General features: G+C 40.1%; 1 protein-coding gene across 9 annotated transcripts in view; it reads left to right on the top strand.

Annotated features, from left to right (window-relative positions):
* DGKI (diacylglycerol kinase iota) overlaps positions 1-20,890 on the top strand; it is a 210,007-nt gene that overhangs the window by 156,384 nt on the left and 32,733 nt on the right. For all 9 annotated transcript variants that reach the window (XM_064737910.1, XM_064737888.1, XM_064737925.1 and 6 more), the window contains one exon: positions 15,755-15,780. In XM_064737910.1, the coding sequence (XP_064593980.1) occupies positions 15,755-15,780 (26 nt within the window). The remainder of the gene's footprint in view (positions 1-15,754; positions 15,781-20,890) is intronic.

Raw genomic sequence — 20,890 nt, 5'->3', positions numbered from 1 at the left:
TATATTTAAAAACTGCCTCACTTGCCACCAAGGCGTAAGGTGTATGGTAAATGAGTCAGGGAACTGCAGTGGAGGCAGCAATATGTTATTAAATTTAAGACAGTTGAATGATGCTCTGTGGGACTGGCTTTTCTTTTCAGCATGTGTGACAGAATTTTTGAATGGTGAGGATTTACAACAAACTTTTCACAAGTGTCCAGTTAACCATGGGCTTCTCATTCTGTGCATGTCCACTGTGAAGTAGGTTTGGTTACTGGGGGCCACTACAGGGAGATTTTGAAAGAGTGTGGAGGGCTGGAAACTGAGAAATAGGATTTCTGTTCCCTCAGGTTGTATGACTAAAATAAATGGAAAGTTAGTGCCTGCTTTCCCAGCTGCAGAATACAGATAATATTGCAACCTCACCTTAAAGGAGCACAGTGAGGGCAAATTTCATGGTCTTGAGAAACCTGGATACTATGGGGAGACTCTGTCAGAGGTGCTTAGCAGGACATGAATCATTTTGCATTCTGTGCACAGTTTTGGCAGTGTGGAAGAAATAAATCTTGAGGCTGTGCAGTGCGTATATGGGAGGATATCAAGAAGGTTTTGACTTTAACTCTGAGGCAAGACTGCAGCAGAAAAAAAATGGGAAGTGGCAATGTGCCTACAATTTTCATAACATTTGAGTGAAACAGGGTTGAAGTATGATTCCAAATTTCCAAGCTTCTGGATGTTTGACTTAGCAATCTAAAAAAAAATCTAACATGGCACTTTAAAGAAAAAAATTAGTACTCTAGAAAGCATTATTATATTTTGGCAGCTGAAGTTCCTCATGGGTTCTTTGCAGAGATTTGTCCCTTCAGAAATTATTTTTCAATTAAAACTTGAGAAAAGGATTTCAGCAAAATTCCTAAACAGGAATATGGCAGAGAACAGAGCAGTCAATTCCTCCTGTACACAGAGCTCTCATGGATCTTCTAAGAGTCATCAGCATCCAATGTTTTTATTGAGTCAGAGATATTGTACAGCCAAAATACATTATCCTATAGCTTAGGGCAAATGGCAGGGCACTTGGTGTGAGAGAAAAGGGATCATTGTTGACTCACTGGGAGTGCTTTCTCGGTGGTCATTTTTTCTCCTATACAGGATATGACCACAGCTGGTCATAATGTATCTTCAGGATGCTTAGAGTGTATCTGTCATCACTATATACACACATATAGTTGTGTGTATATGCATATGTATATACATACATATAAAACTTCTTTAAGATAAAGTAATTATTTCTGACAAGTGAGGAATGTAGCTAAAAATTCAAAGCTGAATGAGCCCTTATATTATTTCAATAAATGAAAGCAGAGAACAGAATACATGTTCTAAAACTAATTCTAATGTTAGGTGTTTCTTTTGATCGCAAGCTTGTTTGGTAAAAGCATAGTGTGAATATAATGGTTTTGAGGCAGGGGTCTTTCTGAGATAAAAATTATGCTTTTTCTTCAATTAACTGAATTCATGTTATTTTCAGGTAGGTGTTGGTTAATAGTGTTTCATGTTGTGTTCCTTATTTGATAGCTCTTTGGTGGATTATTTGATCTGTGGTGGATTGTACAGGACATGAAACAGTGTCTTGATGCAGTAACCATGAGCTGGGGCAGATTGTAATTTAATAGGGACATCAATTAGTGTGAACACCGTATTTAAAAAAACACATTGGGACGACAATTTACTGGGACTAGAGGTGCTTGATCTTGAAAAAAAGATAAATATTCTAGTCTGACTGCACTGATGCTGGAAATTGGACCCTTCCTTTGTACATGAGTGGTTTCATTCTATCATTAAATGGTGCAGTGAGAAGCAGAAGACATTACAGCCTGCTGTGTGTTTGTTGTTGGCCATATATTTGTCTCCTTGGTTGTTTGTCACCCTGTTATATGATGAGAGCTGGAAAATTCAATAAAATAAAAACCCCAGCAGCATACAGAGATGTAAAGGTGACTATATCTTGGTAGAAGTTTAATCTATGTCTTTTAATTGAAGTCATTAATTTTCCCACCATTCAGGGCAGCAACCAGCTCTTTTCTAGCATCTGTCCAGCTGTGATGGTAATGTATTTCCCAAGCTGCTGGCTGCATTTTCTGGATCAAGTGCATGGCTTGTGAAGGGTGGGCGAAGGTTGGCCAGGACGCCATCTGGTCTTGTTAGGGAGAGGAAGAAATAAATGCCTGTAGGTGCTGGAAGATGGCTGCAACCCTTTCCACTAAATAGACATTAATTAGCTAGTAATACCATCCAGGCATTGCTTTATGAAGCTGTAATAACCTAGTTTCTCAGAGGGAAGAAGAAAAAGGCTAAATGCCAAGTGTTTCACTCAGCCTCAAGGATCTGATCATTGCCCAGGAAATCAGTGCGACAACACAGATGTTACAAGGTGGTTTAGGGTATTTTTTAAAGAGAAATCTTCACGTATTACAAGATGATAAGAGCATCAGGGATACAAATTTGCATGTTAAAGGAGAAAGAATGCTAATTTACTGGAAGTTTAGAAAATATAAAAAGATGATTCAAAGCTTGCTAGGCAGGGACTGCCTGGTGACAGTGAATCTTTAAAATTTCAAAGGTTGGTGAGGACTTGAAAAATCCAAGGGTTTGCCTGAAAAATATTGTATTGGAAAACTCAGCATCAGCTCCTAAATAGGCAAAGCTGTCTACCCTGGTGTTTTTGATAGCAAAATCTGAATTAATTTTCAGGATCAGATTTAGTTCAAGCTGCCTTTATAAAATTACATTGCAAGAGTGAAGTGTGTATGTCTTAATCAGGTATTTGTGTACCTGTAAGAATTGCTGTCTATTTTGCAGGTGATGCTCCATGAGTACTGATTGCTTTCAAACAAATCTTATTTTAGTGAAGGTGTAAATCACCGCTACCTTTACTGTAGACTCCTGTGTAGTCCTTATAATGGAACTCAAATATAACAGAATGCAGTGTCTTTTTTTGCTTAGCTCTCTTTTTTCTTTCTCTTCTGTTGTCTTGGATACTTTTACAAATAGCATCTCTCTCACTACCTAAAAGTGAAGCATGAGAGATTTGCCTAAAGCAACTCTGCCTCTTGCTAGGAAAGTGATGTAAAAAAGGTGGGGTTGGCACTGGAAAGGAAGACGTAGACCCAAAGAAGAGGGAAAGTGTTGTAAAGAGGACTTAGAATTATTCATAAGAAGGTAAACATGGATTAAATAGGGAAAAAATTTGAAGAAAGCAAAGAAGAATAAATTATAAGAATATAGCAAATGAATAAGAAATTGTTTGGAATGAAAGCAAGTTCCCTAAGAGAGACTGAGTGGGAAAAAGTGATGCATTTTGGTGTGGGGTTTGATCCTGAATCTTTAAAGCTTTTGCTATTTGTCAGCATGTTGCAGTCACAATACTTAACATTTTATACACATCCCAGATAGAAGATACAATTTATCCACCATTAGGCAAACCTTTCTTCAGTTCCTCTATAAATCTTCCCTTATCCCCACTGATGAAGAATTCTTTGACAAGGATGGCACCTGTTAATTTTTTTTAGTCTAGTGCACAGGTGTGGTAAACCATGTCATGTATTTTAAGCTTCTGTTGTGAATACAATTTCTCTATATACATTGAGTTCTTAGCAATATTCATTGTTTTGGGAGATTTTTCAGTGGGGAAAAAATGCAAGAATTGTTCAGGGATTCCTGGCCGTGTCTAATTAGTAAACACACCTTGACTCAGCTGTAGAAGAAAGGCAGAGTTGGGAGAGCAAAACAATGCTGAAAAGAGAGAATGGATAGGAATGTTCATACTGAGATACCTTTGCAAAGACTGGCTTGCATGAGAAATGCTCTTGGTTTATTCTGAGTGGGTAAAACTTGAGAACAGATGCTCTCAACTAAGGATTCAACAGGCTTTGTGCTACTTCAGCTGGAGTGGAAACATCTCAGGGATGGCTCTGGGTATGGAAAGATCCTGACATTTAGTTCTGGTGTGTGAAGGCACAAAAGCAGGACAAAGGAAAGTGGTGCCACACACAAGCCCTGCTAGGTCAGGGGATGAGCCACAGCTTTGTGGTGATGGCATGCACTGGGTCTGAAAGACTTTTGCAAACAGTGAGGGTCAGATGGTTCTGGAAGCTATTAAAAACAAACTTTCAGCAACTTCTGGTGTTACCTTTAAGTGATTGCATACAGGCAAAACCTTATTTAATAATCTCTTCCCTTGTTTTGATTAGTAGAATTTTTATGTCACTACTGTCAAGTCTGGCCTTATCTATAGACAGCTGGGCTGTAGAAAATTCATGGGTATTACTTAAAATTTTCAGCAATAGTCATTAGTAATTGGTATTTACATGTCATCTTGACAACCCCAGCCCAGTAACACTGAGCTTTAAGACACATCTTTTGCTTCTGCTCTTGTTAACCATAATTGGGAAAAGAAGAAATTAGAAATTGGCTTAGATTTGCACGTCTATAACCTTATTTGTGTGTGTGAATGCAATGCAGAGTGTGTGTGTTTTCTTCAAGAATGAAGTTTCAGCTTCTGCAGTTGAGGTAAAAGTGTTTTAGTAACAGTGTGCACGTGTGAGGTGAGTTTGTGCATCTTCCCCTTCGATAGATGGCAGAAACAGAGCACATCCTGTACTGGACTCTGTACAGTGTTCTTTTTCTCCTCAGTATTTATTACCAATACATTTTATCACTCAGCATTTAGCTCCCCAGAGTAGAATGGGTGGGATTTTGGCTTCCTCTTTTCTCACCAAGCTGCCCCCTCTTAATCACTTTTGTGGCATCTCAACACCTGATGCACAGCTGAGAAAATTCACCCTGCTGGCAAATTATTTTGACCGACAGTGATGTGCAAAGCACTCCTACACAAGATGAGACTACAAATCAGCTTCTTTAGAGAGATCTTGCTTCTTGACTGGCGTCCCACTTTCCAAAAGAGAAATGCAAGCAGTCCAGCTCTCCTCCTCTCCTTGGGGCAGCTTCATGCAACAGAATGCACACGCACTTGACAAAGGAACAATCTTACCTGAATGTTAAAAAGTCAGCTACCACCTAGCTTGAAAATGCCTTCTGAATCTTTCCAGCAGATAAAGGGGCAAAGCCAGGTTTTCCACATGGAATGTAAGTTTTTATTTTGGAGTGCATTTAAAGGATAAAAAAAATCATGTTGGCAAAGTAAAGATAGCTGGGTACCTTGGTTGCCTTGAAGTGGCTTACCTTAACATTTACTAATCTGCTTTCTACTCTTTGACTGATAGACAAGACTGAAGCAATAGAGTCTATTTTCTGTGACCATGTTCACAGGGGTCCGAGGAAGAGGGAAGAGACTAGGATCTGACTCCATGTTTCAGAAGGATTGATTTATTATTTTATGATATATATTATATTAAAACTATACTAAAAGAATAGAAGAAAAGATTTCATCAGAAAGCTAGCTAAGAATAGCAAAAGAAAGAATGACAACAAAAGCTTGTGGCTCAGAGAGTCTGAGCCAGCTCACTTTGATTAGCCATTAATTAGAAACAACCACCTGAGACCAATCACAGATCCACCTGTTGCATTCCACAGCAGCAGATAATCAATGTTTACATTTTGTTCCTGAGGTCTTTCAGCTTCTGAAGAGGAAAAATCCTAAAGAAAAGAATTTTCATAAAAGATGTCTGTGACAATTTTCTCTCTTTTTTTTTTTTTTTTTAACAACTGTGTTTTTTCCCCCCCTTTGCTTGCATCCTTGCTTGACTACTTTAGTCCTTGATTTGCAAAGCAGAATCTTCTCTGAGAGGTAAAACAGCTTTACAGCAAAGTAGGCAGCAATATGTCAAGAGAAAGACTTCTCATAATCTTTTCTTTTTGTCTGGGTAAAAGAAAATGACATTTGATAATTTAATTTTTAGAGCCTACTGCTTTCCCTGTATTGGACTTGTGGTAACTGTACATGGCAGGAGCAGGGTAGCAATAGTGGATCTGACAATGCCACTGCACAGTGTGAATATCCCTCTCTGCAGCTTTATGGACTGGAAACAACAGACTACAGTCCCCAGTGACATTCAAGGTGCTGGAAAAGGGGATGGATGGGTTTACTGAGGTGAGAAAGGATGATTGACAGAAAGATATATTCTTCTGGGTATACTTTAAACACTGTTACAAATATAGGTCAAGTATTCTCCAGCATGGCAAACTTAAAAGCCAATCAAGGCTGGAAAATTTGTGTACCTTGTAGTTTTAGACATGTATGTCTGTATTTATGTGTATTTCTTACTCATTTGTAGGAGTTGAGGTAAGAAAAAACAACCAAAACAACAAAAACCAAATCCCAAACCTTCCAGTCCTAGTTTTCTGGGCATTGCACTGGAATAGCAAGCCTGTGTCCATGTGCTCTGTGCCTGCCATAAGGAGCTGCCATCTGCTTGGAGAGGAGGCTGGTTCTTAATGTGTTCTCACTCAGTACCAAGCTGTCTTATCAAAGCCAAAACCAGTGAGCTTCAGAGCCTGGGTAAGAAACAGCCCTGTGCATGTGTTACACAGACATTGGGCTACAAACTCTGTTCAAGCTTTCACACCTGGACATCTCATTAGATCCATTCAGACTCTATTTCTGTTCCTGTTCATATCCTTAAGTTCTGGTTTAACAGGCTTTCAAAGAGAATAGAAATGTAGTTTGGTAAAATAGCTGCTCTAAAATATCACACAGAAGTACTACTCAGTTCACCTGAGTTGACTGTGTTAAATTTAAAAAACCCAAATATTTCAATAATTCTTCAGATATCTTCATGTTTATATTTCTGCTGTGGCTGAAAACTGGGAAATATCAGAAATACCATGCAACACAAAGGTAAAGACAAAGGAGAGTTGTGTGAAAATAGGTCACCTTTTGGGGTCTGCAATGGAGTATTTTAGACCTGCAGACATTAGTGAGGCTGGGGATGATATTCTGACATGAGCCCTCACTTGACTCATGGCACAAAATGAGGTTTTTCACTGAGGCTGCTTGGGAAGTTGATTTTTTTCCCAGGCTGTGTGTCTTGGCATGGCTGCTCTGCAGGGAGCTGCCCTTTCCCTTCCATGTCTGGTGTGAGTGCCTGCGTCCCCTGGCTCTGGGCTTCCATGTCAGGGTGTAGGAGGTACAGTGCCTCTTTAACACACCTGCCAAAGGACTTGGGAGAGCAGAGAAACTTCTGAAAGCTTCAAAACATTCACTTTGTCCCTGCTTCCTGCTGCTCCTCTGCATTAGGAAAGGCCCGGTAAAACCCACAGCTTTGTCTTGGTAGCTGAGACAGAATGTTTAGCAATGCTGGCACAGGGGTGTGAGCAAGGGAGGGAAATACAAGGGGAGCAGGGCCATAACAGAGAGCCTTGCTGAGCTTCTGGCAGTGCTGATGCCCATGGGCCAGCAGGGACAGATGGACATGGCTAAAATATGCCAAGAGCTGAAATCAGAGAGCCAGAGGTGGCTTGGAGCCAGTGTAACTCTGACTCCTAGATTGCTGTTTCTGTGCCAGACATCTAAAAGTGCAGCACAAAAGCCATATCTGAAACTCCCAATAGAAGTTTTTTCTCCATCAATTAGTCTATAGCAGGAGTGTAAACAGCTCAGCAGTTCTGTTCTGCCTAGGATCTCTGTGTTGTGCATATTAACTAAGGTGATTTTTTAATTTTTAGATTATTTTGTAAAAGGTGGCAGGAAAGTGAGAGTTTCTTAGTGCTTAGCACTTGTGAAAATCAGGTGACTTATTTTTTAACATAATTGCAAGAATCTTTTTCTGAGGGATTCATGTGTTTCTGGAGCAAAATGCTGTTTCTCAAAAGTGTCTGGTTTGCATTGTTCTACAAACACACCATTTAGGGTGGCTTCTGGATTGTTTAGGAACCCAGAGTGGCCTGAAATTATTTGGGTAGTATGTCAAGACACCAAGCAGCTGATGTGCTTCACCTCCATCTAGCCTGAGGGCCAAGAGAAGCTGTGTCTTATGAACCAGGCTGTACCTGAGGTGCTCAAAATGGGCTTGTCATGGCACTGTGCTTAGCAAAATAATTTCTTTCTCTGGGTTAAATAAAGCTGAAATCCCAACAAAGTGACCTCTGTTTTAATCTTTTCCTGGAAGAATTAAAAGTGCACTTATTTGTTGTTGAAGAAAAGCCAGATGTTTTGCTACCTAATAGATATGTTTTTATTCTCATGTAGAATGCTGAGGAAATGCATAAATGCAGCCACTTAGCTCCTGTTCCAGGTCTTCTTAGCAGTGGCCTGTGTCAAACAACATCCAATCCCTTGACATCCAGCTTGTTGTTTCACTAAAGCATTGCATAATGTCCTTAGATCTCACTTTCTATTGGTCAGTGAGGATTTTGAAGATTTGATTAAAGTCTGGAAATGGAAGAAGGGCATTTCAAAGAAGCTGGGATAAGACCCTCTTCAAAATAATTCTCTTGCATTCCACTGAGATATTTTAGTGCCATGTGATCATAAGAGAAAGAAAGGCCAAGCATTTATAAAAAAACAAACCAAAAAACCAAATCCAAACAAACTGTGATTATCCTACAATGATCTTGCTGCTCATTTGGAAAAACCTTCTTTTTCAAGTAAATGCCAAGCCTTGCTCTGGTCATGTTTTGAGGTAGAACTATCTTATCCAAGATGAATTCTATAGAACATTTCTCTATCCTTTTTCTCCTTTTAAAAAATTACTGATAGGCAGGTTTGGATTTATAACTGATTTTGCAATAAAATCTTCTATTCCCTTTTTAAGCAGCAATTCCTAGACAAGTCCTCTGGGTGTCAGTACAGCTTCAGGTATAGCTGCATTGTGGTCTTACAAGTCTTCATTAAAACATTTCGCAGTGGACAGAGGAAAGGTAAGAGACAAAAAGTTAGGCAGTAGTGCAAAAGGACATGTGACAATATAGGGGACGCTGACATGCCTGAGACCCAGCCTGGAACACATCTGAGCTGCCCTGATTTCCCAAGAAGCACCAATTGCTCTTCTGTGTGTTGGACTGCATGTGAACAGCCTGAGGCTGTGATTGCTGTGCAGGTGGGGATGGACGCTGCTGAAGGAAGTGATGCCTTGTGAAGGCTGACCTAGAACACAGCCTTGATGGAGAGAAGAAATAAAGTAGGTTTTTATTAGGAGGCCTCAATAGGTACATCTTGGGCAGCACAAGAGCCCAGCCAGGGCTACACCAAATATGAACCCAAAATGGTCACAAAAATGGACAACTGGTCACGAGGTCTCACATTTTTATAAGTTCTGGTTCATTTGCATATTGGAGTTAATTGTCCAATTACACCTTTAGGTTATGAAGTCTCATCCTTCTTGTTTTTCTCTCTTCAATCCGCATTGTTTATGTTCTTAGGCTTGAGATTTGGATCATTTGTCCTTGGTCCCAAGCTAGGAAAGGAATTGTTTTGTCTCCCTACTCTGTGAAGACAGCTAACCATCCTTAATATGAAGCTCAGAAGTACACTCTGAAGCAGTACAGAACCTTAAAAATATAAAAGCTACAACGTGAAGCATCAGAAGTTACAGAGATGCTAGAAGGAATACTGATCTTGTCCTTTAGCAGGATTAAGAAAGCATAAAATCTCTAGTGTTTGTCTCTAGATGGTCATTGCAGGTTACAGGACATGTCCAAACAGATTTCTGCAAACTAATAAATAACTTGAATGGAATTTCTCAGATTCAGGGGGCTTTGCTGGTCAGCATTTTCCCATGTGTGTGAGGCAGTATGGAAATTGTCTATGAGAAATATTTGATAGGAAAGAATGACAGGAAAAATGGGGAAGTAAAACCAGAAATTTTTGTAGAGAGACTTAAAAAATTGCAGAAAAACTTGGGTTGGGAACAACTCTGAAGGACATGTAATACAAATCTTCAGGATAGATCCAGCTAGTTGAAGTTCATAGCCTTTTCCAGATGAGTTTTAAATACCTGCAAAACTGGAGATTCAACAATCTCTTTACACAGCCTGTTCTTCTCTTTGATCATCCACATAGTAGAAATTTTTTCCTTAACATCCAATCTGAATTTCCCATGTGCCAGCTTGTCACTGTTGTTTCTTTCTTCATGCAGACTCTGTCTTCTCTGTCCTTTCCTGTTAAGTAGTTAAAGGCAGCAATTAGATTTTGCCCAAACCTTCTCTTCTTACTTCCATAGTTTCCATAGCTTTTCTTCTTACTTCCCAGCTTCCATAGCCTATCCTCCTGTGCCCACAGCATCTCTGCAGCCCTTTCTGGAACTCAGCCCAATTTGTTAACGTCTGTCTTGTTCTCAAGTCTCACAAGCATGGAGGAGAGGGTCAAAAATTACTTCCATCTACTTTATGGCTCAGCTCTAGCAAATACAGCTCAGTGTGTCTTTGGCTCTTTCCATGGCAGGGAACTCTGCTGACAGATGCTCAACTTGTACTTTGCTAACATCAGACATCCTTTCTGAAAAGCTTCATCTCAGGTGTTAGACCTCCGGCCTGTCTTGTTGCATGGGTTGACTCCTCCTGAAGTGCAGGACTTTGCATTTGCCTTTGCTGAACTTGCTGACTTGCTGTGCTTCTCCAGCCTCTGATGGTCACTCTGAGCTGGGAATGTATAGGATCACAGTGAAAGTGTGGGGAAGCTCTTAGAAATCCTTAGGCTTTTATTTTTTCATCAAATGCTATGCCCAGACTGAGCATTATCTGCTCCAGGAAAGAAAGCAGTTCTGCCTTTCTACCAGTAAAATTATGTACTTTTTGCAGCTGGGACTGCAGGGGAATCACAGCTACAGGGGTATTGACACAAGTTGCTGAATGAGAGGGTTTCCTCACCTATATTTTAAAAACACTTGATGTGCTAAAAATTTTCTTCATTTGCAATCAGAGGATATGTGAATAAATCCCAACAGGGATGCCACTTTTGATTCTGAAGAGATGCACTTGCAAAATGAGAAGGAATGGGTTTAATTTGACAGCTCTTGCTCTCCCCTCATCACAGGCAGCTGTTGTCAGACTGAATTAAAAAGTTTGCAGAACTACATTCCTTAAGCAGGAAGAAAGTGGAATGGTCATAAACCCCAGTAGAATTGCTGCATAGAGATTGTTATTTGGCCTTTAAATATTAAATGGCTGGTTTTAAATAGGTCTGGTGCAGATGGTTTCTGCTACAGGTTTATTGATTAAAATAGCTGCTTTACATCAGCTCCAACTTTGTTTCTCCAGAGGCTTTTGTCTTCATGAATAATGCACTCTTTTGCTGAAATTTTGTTAGAATTCATCTCCTGGAGTCTGGCTGTATATCTCTAGGTTCCTAAGTCTCAGTTGACTAGGCTCAAAATTGTGACATTTCCTGCACTTTCCTCCTTAGAAATGAATGTTCCTTCTTCCACCCCAGCTACTCTGAACAAACCTAGTGCTTGCACATTGGGCTGTGCACTTAGAAACAGCTCTGACTGTTTGGCTCTGTGAGAGAGGTTTATATGGTACCGAAGGTTGCCTTGCCTATACTGAGGATTAGATTTCTGCAGCCAATTATCCAAATCCTGCAAGAGTGAGTGGGAAAATTCCAGTGAGCTTTGGATCAGAGAGTGAATTTGGAGGCTTGTTGTGGTTTCAGGTGGGCAGGTTTCATGCCTTCTATATTGTAAGTATTCCAATTTGCTGGATGAATCTAATGTATATAAGATCTGGCTTTTTTTGCACCATTTTAATGGCTTTTTAATGCATTTCCAAAGACATGTACCTTGATTTCTGGAAGATGCTTGAGGATTTTGTGTTAAGTCCAAAGGGTATTGTTTTGCTTGCATAAGGGGTGGTGGAACAGACCTTGCACAGCCTCCCTTTACAGGCTGAGGTTTGCAAGGTCTGTTATCCCTCTGGCTGAGTTTGCCACTGCTGCAGGACCTGTAAGAAAAGAGGGCAATGAACAGCATGGAAAGCAAACAGAGTAGATAAGACCCTTCTTGACAGCATGCTTTTCCTCCTCCTCCCTTCTGATCCTCTTTCCTATCACAGAAATGTCTTTACTCAAACTATCTGCTACAACAATAGATGTTTGTAAAACCAGAGCAGGGAGAAAGTCAGATTAAAGCCTTTGGTGAAATATGTGAAATCAGGTTCTCCAGTTTCATTTATGCATGGGAAAATAAATATCACTGTTGGTAGAAGAGATAATTGAATCTCACGACTCTGGAAATGTAGCCAGTCACAGATAATCTGGCCTGTCTTTAGTCTCTTGGGGAGATGGTGACCCTTGCTTTCTACAAGTTAATTTTACACCAAGATAAAACCAGAAGAAAAACCCAGTTGATGTATATATATACACATATAAAGAAAGAAGTTATTCCATTCTGAAATGGCCAAGAACAGGATATTGCAGTGCCTGAACCTTTTCCTGAAGATTTTTTTCTGTTTTGTTTAACCAAATGAAAATCTCTTCAAGATGTCATTTGGCAAAGTGTTTTGACCCAGGTGATACCACAGATCTTGACAGTATATTATTTTTCCTAAAGTATCTCTGACCTGTCTCTAATTTTTTTTTTTTTTTGAGGCTGTTAAGATGATAACTTGCTTCTTTTTGACAGTGAAACACATAGCCAGGATCAAACTGGGAGGGGAGCTGACATGCACTGGACAGATGGTTCCTGTGTGGGTGTTAGCAGATGAGAATCCTCCCTTCTTGGAACACCTGTCTGGTGGCCAGTGCTGCCACAGTCTGTCTCTCACACCTCTCTCAGACCTGAGGGAAAGATGTGTGACCGGAAATATGAGCATCTACTGGATTGTTTTGTCCTATCAGGAAAGCCCCTGTGGCTGTGGAGAGGGTGGATGTGGTTTAGAGCAGGTCATTAGGCTTTCTCTCTTTCCTCCCTTAGAGCCTGCCATAAGCATGGGCTGGAGGAGTCAGTGCACAAAATGCCCAATTCCATTCAGTGTGGAGGTTTCTGCAGCCTCACTTCCTCCCATCACAGCTACAAACAAGACTCCCCTTGGTGCAGTTAGAGGAGGACTTGAGCAGTTAGGAAAACCTCCCTCCCCCTTGCTAGATTGTATGGCCTGGAATTGTAGGAGGATGCTGAAAGTCCTCTCTGCTCTTTGCCAAAATTCTCCGTGTCAGTGGTGGAACAAAGGAAGCCCAGTCTGTTGTGGTTGAGCCTTTGGTATCTCCAGTGGTGGAAGCTCTCATTGAGGCTTTTCCTGTGGCTGGGATATTCAAAACCTTCCTTTGTGGCTTTGCTGCTACATCAGAAATGTTGAGCTTGTGCTATTTTTTTTCCTGGTGTGTGCAAGCAGGAATTGACTCCCTGTCAATTAACGAGGGATGAAATGAGCCAACAAGCCCAGAGTTTATCAGAGTGAGACAGAGAGGTGCATGTGTACACATCAAGATACTGATATAAACTTGATGAAACTGATAAAAATAAGGTTATATAAACCTTATTTTCTCAGGATGCCAGGCTACACAGTTACATGATGGATCCTTTCAAATAAAAGCACTACTAGTAGCATCAGTGTTAATGTTACATTTCTTACAAACATTGTATTTGAGACAAGCAACAAAGCAAAAAGGCCAGTAATATTTTGAAAAATGTATAATAATTTTAGGCACACAAAATATGAATAAACATATTTTTCATCCTCCTCTTCAATCAATGCTTTAATTGAGAAGGCATTGATATTGTAATAACATCTCTTCTGTTGTTGATGCTTTAAGGAGCTAATGACATCTGTTTAACCAAGCATAAGGAAGAGCCAAATTATAGGATAATCTGTATTGTTTATTTTATTGCTTCAAATAAAGAACTGAAAGGTGATGAAACTGGGCAATTAAGAAACAAAACAAAGGAATATATTTTGCTGATGCAGTGAAATACTGCCTTAGCAATGGGTGGAGGGTCAAAATATGTGAGCCAAGGAACCTTGCATGACTCTTGCATGTAAAAATATCTTCAAGTATCTAAAAACTTTCACCTCTTGATATGAACCATTCTGGTTTGTTTAACCTTGTAGAAAATGCAGTGGCTTTTGATCTTCAGAAGGGGTTCTGCTAGGAGTTAAAGACAAAAGTCTGTAACTAGCTGGTCAAAGCAGGACAGTTCTAGTGGAGCCTGCTAAATCCTTTGGGTTACCTGCATTCCTGCTGTATTTCACACACATGGCTGAAGGGTGAGGGCAGAGCTGGCCTGGCTGGCAACAGAGCAGGATACATACTTAGGATGTTCAGCAGCAATCAGAGCCTTTAATGGGAGTAGAGGATTAATTAATTCTGATCCATACAGACACATTGGCTTCTTGTGCAGCCAGAATCCTAATTAGGCAATCAAATTTTTTTTCTTTCACAGTGACCATTGCTCCAGCTGTGCTCTAACTCTTTCCTCTCTTTATTTGCAAATCTCTCTCTATTTTACAGCAAAAAAATTTACATACTTTGGCAGGAAAGCTTCCTTTTCTTTCAATTTTTCCTGTTTGCATCTACATATTTGCATATCTGCTTCTGATGTTCTATAATCCCTCAACCTTCATTTTCAAACCCTTTTTATGAAATGAGATCATGGCTTCTTCCTCAGCTCCTTTATTCCTCTAACCCAGGGTTGCTTCACTTCTTTTCCCCCCTCCAGCCCTCAGCCCCTGCTGACTCAGTTAAATATACATGTGCTCTTTTCCCCTTTGTTCCTTCCTTTCCCTTCACCCCTCTGTGGCAGTTTTTTTTATGTTGGCTTTGATCTCTTTGCTGGCAATGCTAACATTTTAAAATCTTTCCTAATTTGTTATTTTTGTGCGTTGTTGTGAAATTAAATATCTTGGAAAGGAAACACGGGTTGCCCCACTCACTGCAGAAACAAACTCATTGGGTGGGAAGGCTGTGTATGGATCTGAAATCTGTGCTGGGGAAGTGCTGAGGAGTGGTCCAGCCCTCTGGACTCTGTGCTGTCAGTCTGGTCTGAGCAATGAAGGTACATCCCAGATTCAGCCCCATGGTTAGCCTCAGTTTTGCTAAGCCATGCTACTGCAGCAAAGGGAAAAATGGAGGGCCAGTACTTCCATGTCCCTTTGTTCTGTGTGGTGACCAGAACCATCAGGAGCATGATCCTTAGTGATGGGAACTGAGACACAAATCCCTGGAATTCACTTGGGATTCTTCTCTTAGTCATCAGGGACACTGAGAGGTCACTTGTGTTTCATAACCCTTCCCTCTCTTGGGGTATTATTAGAGTCCTAATCCACTGGTTAGGGTATCCCATAACTCTTGAGTTGGGGCTGGTATGTGGCTTTTTTCTGTACTTACACCTGTCCTGACATTAATTTTTTTTTGATCTGTTATGTTACTTTTGTGAAGGTGGCATGAGATGTTATTAATTATGACTACTGTTTTATGCTAACCACTACATTGATTTATGGCAAAAAATGGACACTATATAACTGAGTTCCTATCAAGATATAATTTCCTTGACTAACCCTAGTTGGGAGGTTTTCTCCTGGCAGTGGTAGTAGCAGATGAGTTTCTGCCAAGTATCTCGAGACAGTCTTTGCAGCAGTCCTCACAGAGATGGCTCCATATGCTCGCTCTGGCCTGCAGAATCTGCTGCTAGATGACCTGTTCAGCTCTATTTCTCTTTTTTCTTTATTTTTTTGCTTTGGTCAGGTGCCTTTCACTCCTCTCTTCTAGGGAATAAAGAATAAAAATTTCAAATGACTCCATATCCCCTTTCCCAGACTGAGACTGAACTTTATTTGTGACCTTCCTTTTACCCAAGATTGACTGGATTTTGTTGTTTTATTCCAGGTCACCGGTTTCTTCAGAAGATCAAGGTAAGATCTGTTTTATAGATACTAACAGCATATTAAAAATGAGACCAAAGACTAGTAAGCTCTGCTTTCATACAGTTGTGGTGGAGAAAGATTTTTTTTTTTAATAAAAATGAAACTTTGATGTTGATGAAACTTTGTTTCTGTAGACATTAAGTGCTTGATCATTTGGTTAGTTTAATTGGGACTGACAGAAGTTGTTATTTGTAAAATGAATCTTGCTTAATCAAATGAAAATATTGCTAGCGTTTACAGTTTATTCATCCAACTGTATAGAGCTTCACCTGTGAAAAATGTGTGGTTTAAAGGACGATACAAGTTTTTGTAAAGATAAGCACAACTTTTATGACTCTCATAGGACAGCATTTTTGTCACTGAGAGGAGAATGCATTGTGTTTTAAAGGCTAAAACGCACATTATCTTGGGTTACCAGTAAAGTCAGTTTAGTAGGACAGTATGGAGTTTAGGGCAGATAGGCTCTTCTACATGGAAAAATCTCACAGCTTGAGTAGCAGGAGTTGCAGGTTATGGCAATATGTTTGCTGTGAGGGAGACTTGAAGGATCTGATTTTCCCTATGGCCTAAAGAGGGAGTTTGTGATGACCAGCTGCTTAATATTGTGGCAAACTTAAGTCCACCTATAGTATATCAATATATGGCTACATTGGTACTGAAATCCAGAGACATTCTCTGGAGGGGTGATAATTGCATTGCCAGAATTGCATAATGAATGAGGAACAAAAAAAGGGAGACTGACTGAGATGAGAAAGTTCATCATGTGGCTCTGAAATGGGAATACTCTTTTGGTCCAAGAAAGAAATATCTGTTTTCTTCTGACATCCAATTTGTATGCAGTCACACAATCAGAACATTTTCTGGCCAATACCATAAGCATCACTCAAGAAAGATCCAGATGGGAATAGTGAGGACTGCTGCAAATGGAGGTGTAAGGAGGTCTGAGCCTGGAAGTGTGTCACTGAACTATGCTCGCTTGGAGTGTGGAGTGACTAGTTAGGTATCAACCTACATTGTCCTTGGCTGCAGCCAAGGTTTTCAGTCCACTGTAATGGATGTCAAACATATTGTCATGAATAAACTCTCTTCCATCTCCTTGGCGAGTCCTTCCTCAGTAACAAATGTTGTAAAGAAAGCCATAAAAGTGAACAAACATGCACGACCAAAGATATATCCGGCCCATCTAGTCCATTCCTAGTGTCTGGTAGCAGCAGATCCTGTGACAAATAAAAGCATGAGACTGGCAGAAGTATACAGGTTTAATTTCCTGATGTGGCCTATTAGATTTTTATTATTTACAGCTCATTGATTTTGTGAACCAGATGGAGTTTTCCTGTTTAATAGTTCATCTGCTTTTTACCATGACCACAGCTTCTAATATTCAGCACAGGACTGTGAGAAGTTAGCAGTATACCTCATGTCTCCAACTCTCAGAAGAGATTTGAAATCATTATGGTCTAATATACTATTTCAGGACCTGGATTCAAGCTGCATCTCAGTGCATAAACCTGTTAGTGATGGGCTGCTCTTGCTATTTCATTTCCCTTGCATTTACTCTATTGCTTCATCTTTATCTATTAATGGAGCAACAGACGGTGTATATGCATTTCCTTGTGTGTCTTTAAAGGTTAGTATTTCATGCTGTCAGAATGCTTTTCTTCTTTCCACTGTTTTTAAACTATTCGAGTTTTTGACAAAACCTTCCTGTTTGCCATCTACCATCTGCTGCCATGGTTTGGCTTTTCAGGTTTGATCAACATCTCTGAATAGCCTCTTCTTCCTTGCCTTTCTTCTCTTTCTCTCACAAGCAACCTCTTCTGAAATGCAGAGTGAAAGGCCTTGACCAATTAGTGATGTGACAGTGCCAGTTATTACAAGTTTTGTGACCATGGAGTTTCTAACTAGTTTTGTCATCCCTATAAATATGTAGGAGCTTCTCTCAAGCACAAAAGATTTCCCATTCTCCAGTGACTTTTCGGAAAGAAGGGTCCAATACTTGGATTTCCTCTAGCCCACTATGCCAGCTACAGAACATGGTAAATGGGCACAGTCCTGAAAGGAAAATGTGATAAAAGTGCTGCCGGTCTTTTAGAGTCTAGAAGGTTCTCAGGCCACTGAGACTGCATGTGTGGAGGCATCTCAAATTAGCCTTAGATCTCAAATCTCTTATCTAAACAAAAAGAGGGTCCATGAGAGAGCTGAAAACTTATCTCTGAATTGCCTGTCTTTTATAGTGTTTATACAGATGTCTCCTTGGCATATTGTTCTTGGAGTATGTATCTTGAAATCAGTTTTGGGACTTATTTATTCATTAATAATCAGTACACAACTGTGTACCTATTCAATATATTAAACATTTACTTTTCTTTATAAGGCAATACTGCTTTGGGCTACCCAGTGAGGCAAATCCAGCAATGGAATAATGTACCTTCACTGTATCTACATTCTGCCCTGTACCACAGCTGCTTTTCAGTATTATGGACCATTCTAGTGCTGATTTTCTGATGATGTGATATGTTGATCATTACTGAGGAAAGGCTCTTTCTCTGTTGTGTTGGATCTTTTTTTTAACCTCCCTCTTGGTTCCTGATTTTTGTTTTGTCTGCTTTAATATTCAGTTGTCACTTTTTCTTCTACTGTTTCTCTGTGGGGTTTTTTTAATCATCCTCTTCTTGCTTTTTAAATGACTCTTTCCCATTGACCACAAGGTTGCATTCTGCGTGGATTTTTGCATTGTGCTCCTCACCTTGGTTTCTGAATGTCCTGCTTCTGCTCCAGTGTGGACAGACTGCTACAAGCACAGTGGGAAACAGTAGCTGTAGCATCTGTAGTGTTCTAACAGACTTGTACCAGAATTAGCATCTAATGTGAGTGGCACTTCCATTAATCCCTGACAGGACAATGCATTATGCTGTCTTGACAAGGGGGTGAAGATAAAGCACCATCTGTCTGGGACTGGGCATCTATTGAACAACTGTAACTGCACACAAAGCTCCTTGTTGTGGACACGTGTTAGAGGCACCTTTATCAGTTACAAAACAGGCCCATTTTAATTGGCACAGAAAGGGAAAGAACACTGCTAGAAAATCCCAAACTTCAAAAGAAAAAATACCCAAAGCCTCTTAAGGTTTATGTCTTTGTTCTTGGTACAGGTAGCTAGGAAATAGATAACTAAGAGTGAAATCCGTCAGCTTTTTTTTTTTCACTTTCTTTTTTTAATAAACAAAAGGAGTAGAAAAAACTCCTAATCCTCTAATGCTCTGATTGACAAAATGATACAAGCCAAGTAAATCTTAAAGCCTACCAGTTTAGACAGGGGATTGATGACTCTGAATAAGGACCTGCTCAGCCAGGTACACCCTGGTGCAGCTCCATGGCCTGCAGCCTTGGAAATCAGTGATTTTCTTTGCGTTTTGGAGTTAGATAAGACTCAACAATGGACAAGTGCCAGGCCCACAGAAGACCTGGAGACCTGGTAGATGTCATGATGGAGAGCCAGGCAAGTCATCCTTAAGTGAAGGATACCACCTGCTACACTTTTGCTGTATAAAAAGTCTTGGTGATATGCCCAGGAGGTCTGACACTGTCGGAGATTATTGCATCCATTGTTTCTGGAACAGGGATGGTAGTGTGATGGGAATGCAGACTTCTAATACATCATCTAATACACACTCATTGTCTGGTTATCCAGTGCACACTTGTTGTCTGGATATGGTTAGGTGATTGGCTGAGTTTTACCAAACCCTTCATTCACCCAGCACCTTTCAGAGCTGCACTGTATTTTGTGTGCACACTGGATCATGCCTTCCCCATTCCTATTTACAGCCACCTTGCAGAAATCTGCATTAAATATTCACATCTGTAGTTTCATCTGGCCAAAGTTAGATTCTCTCTACTATTCTTTGTTTACCTTGTATGTTTGAGTTGATTCTTCATCATCACATAAACAATTGAAGGAAATGACCTTAAAAAGAGTACAATGAATTCTATTTCCATTTCAAGTATTCTGAAAAAAACCCCAGCAAACTTTTGAGTGTTGATATTAATGATGTAGGGGCATTGGTGTGTTATTCATGTCATGGCAACTTGGAGCTGATGCTGCTCAATAATTTTGTGTCTGACTTCAAACAGAGGAGCCTTGCCTTTGATGGAATTACTCAGTTTTAAGTAGCTATACTAATGCACCTCAAGTAGCAGGCAACCAGAGCTTAATCCTTACATACCTGAGTTGCATCCTGATCGGGAGACAAGAGGTTTCAAATATTTATATCACTGCTCTCCTATTTACTTCTCTATAAACCAATGAGTTTGGGCTTTCTGCCTAGTTGGCTTCCAGCAGATGTGTGGTTTTGCTGCAACAGCATAATTTCTGTGGTTTAGAGTTTGTGGTTTTGGCCATTTTGTGTGTAATAGAATCAAAATTCATGAGGACAACTGAGAAATTAAGACAAGAGGGAAATATATTCAGTGGAGCAATTTTGAAGACAGTTAATTATTACAAAGTGATAATATTATACAAGAGATTAAGATAAAGGATGGGTTTTCTGCTTGAAAAGACAAATAGCAACACTCAGAGGTCTTTCAGATTCTGCCAGGTGCTGGTTCCATGCCATGGAGTTCCATGCCATGAGCTAATGACTCCATAACTTGGAGTCATCCAGCTTGGATATCCTACACCTAGGAGAGATTTGAGTAGAGCCAGGAGTGCATTAGAAGTAAAGTGAGTTTATAATGATGACTTCTAAATTATTCTCTATTAGAAAAAAATTTCCACAGGGGTTGCTTGGCATGGGTTCAAACTGGAAGTTTTAGGTGGGAGGTGTAATTCTGTCTCTGGAGATCCCTCTGAATAGAGAGAGCTGCTATCTGAGTTATAAGGAAGAGACTGATCAAGTGTGTGCATGGAAGGCAGTGGTGGCTCCATCCCACACAGGAAAATGCTTTACTCTGCAGTGTCTGCTCCTGCCTTGGAGGCAGAATGGCCTGTCCATGCTGGCATTTGCTCCAGCTCCATTAAAGAGAGGAAATCTAAACACATGCAAGGAGGAAGATGGTTGCAGGAGTCCCAGAAAATAGCACAAGAAGGAATAACACTTCC

The sequence above is a fragment of the Zonotrichia leucophrys genome, chromosome 1A, assembly GCF_028769735.1.
Source record: "Zonotrichia leucophrys gambelii isolate GWCS_2022_RI chromosome 1A, RI_Zleu_2.0, whole genome shotgun sequence".
Classification (NCBI taxonomy): Eukaryota; Metazoa; Chordata; class Aves; order Passeriformes; family Passerellidae; genus Zonotrichia; species Zonotrichia leucophrys.
Note: the sequence above shows the minus strand (reverse complement) of the source record. Positions and strands in the feature narration are given on the sequence as shown.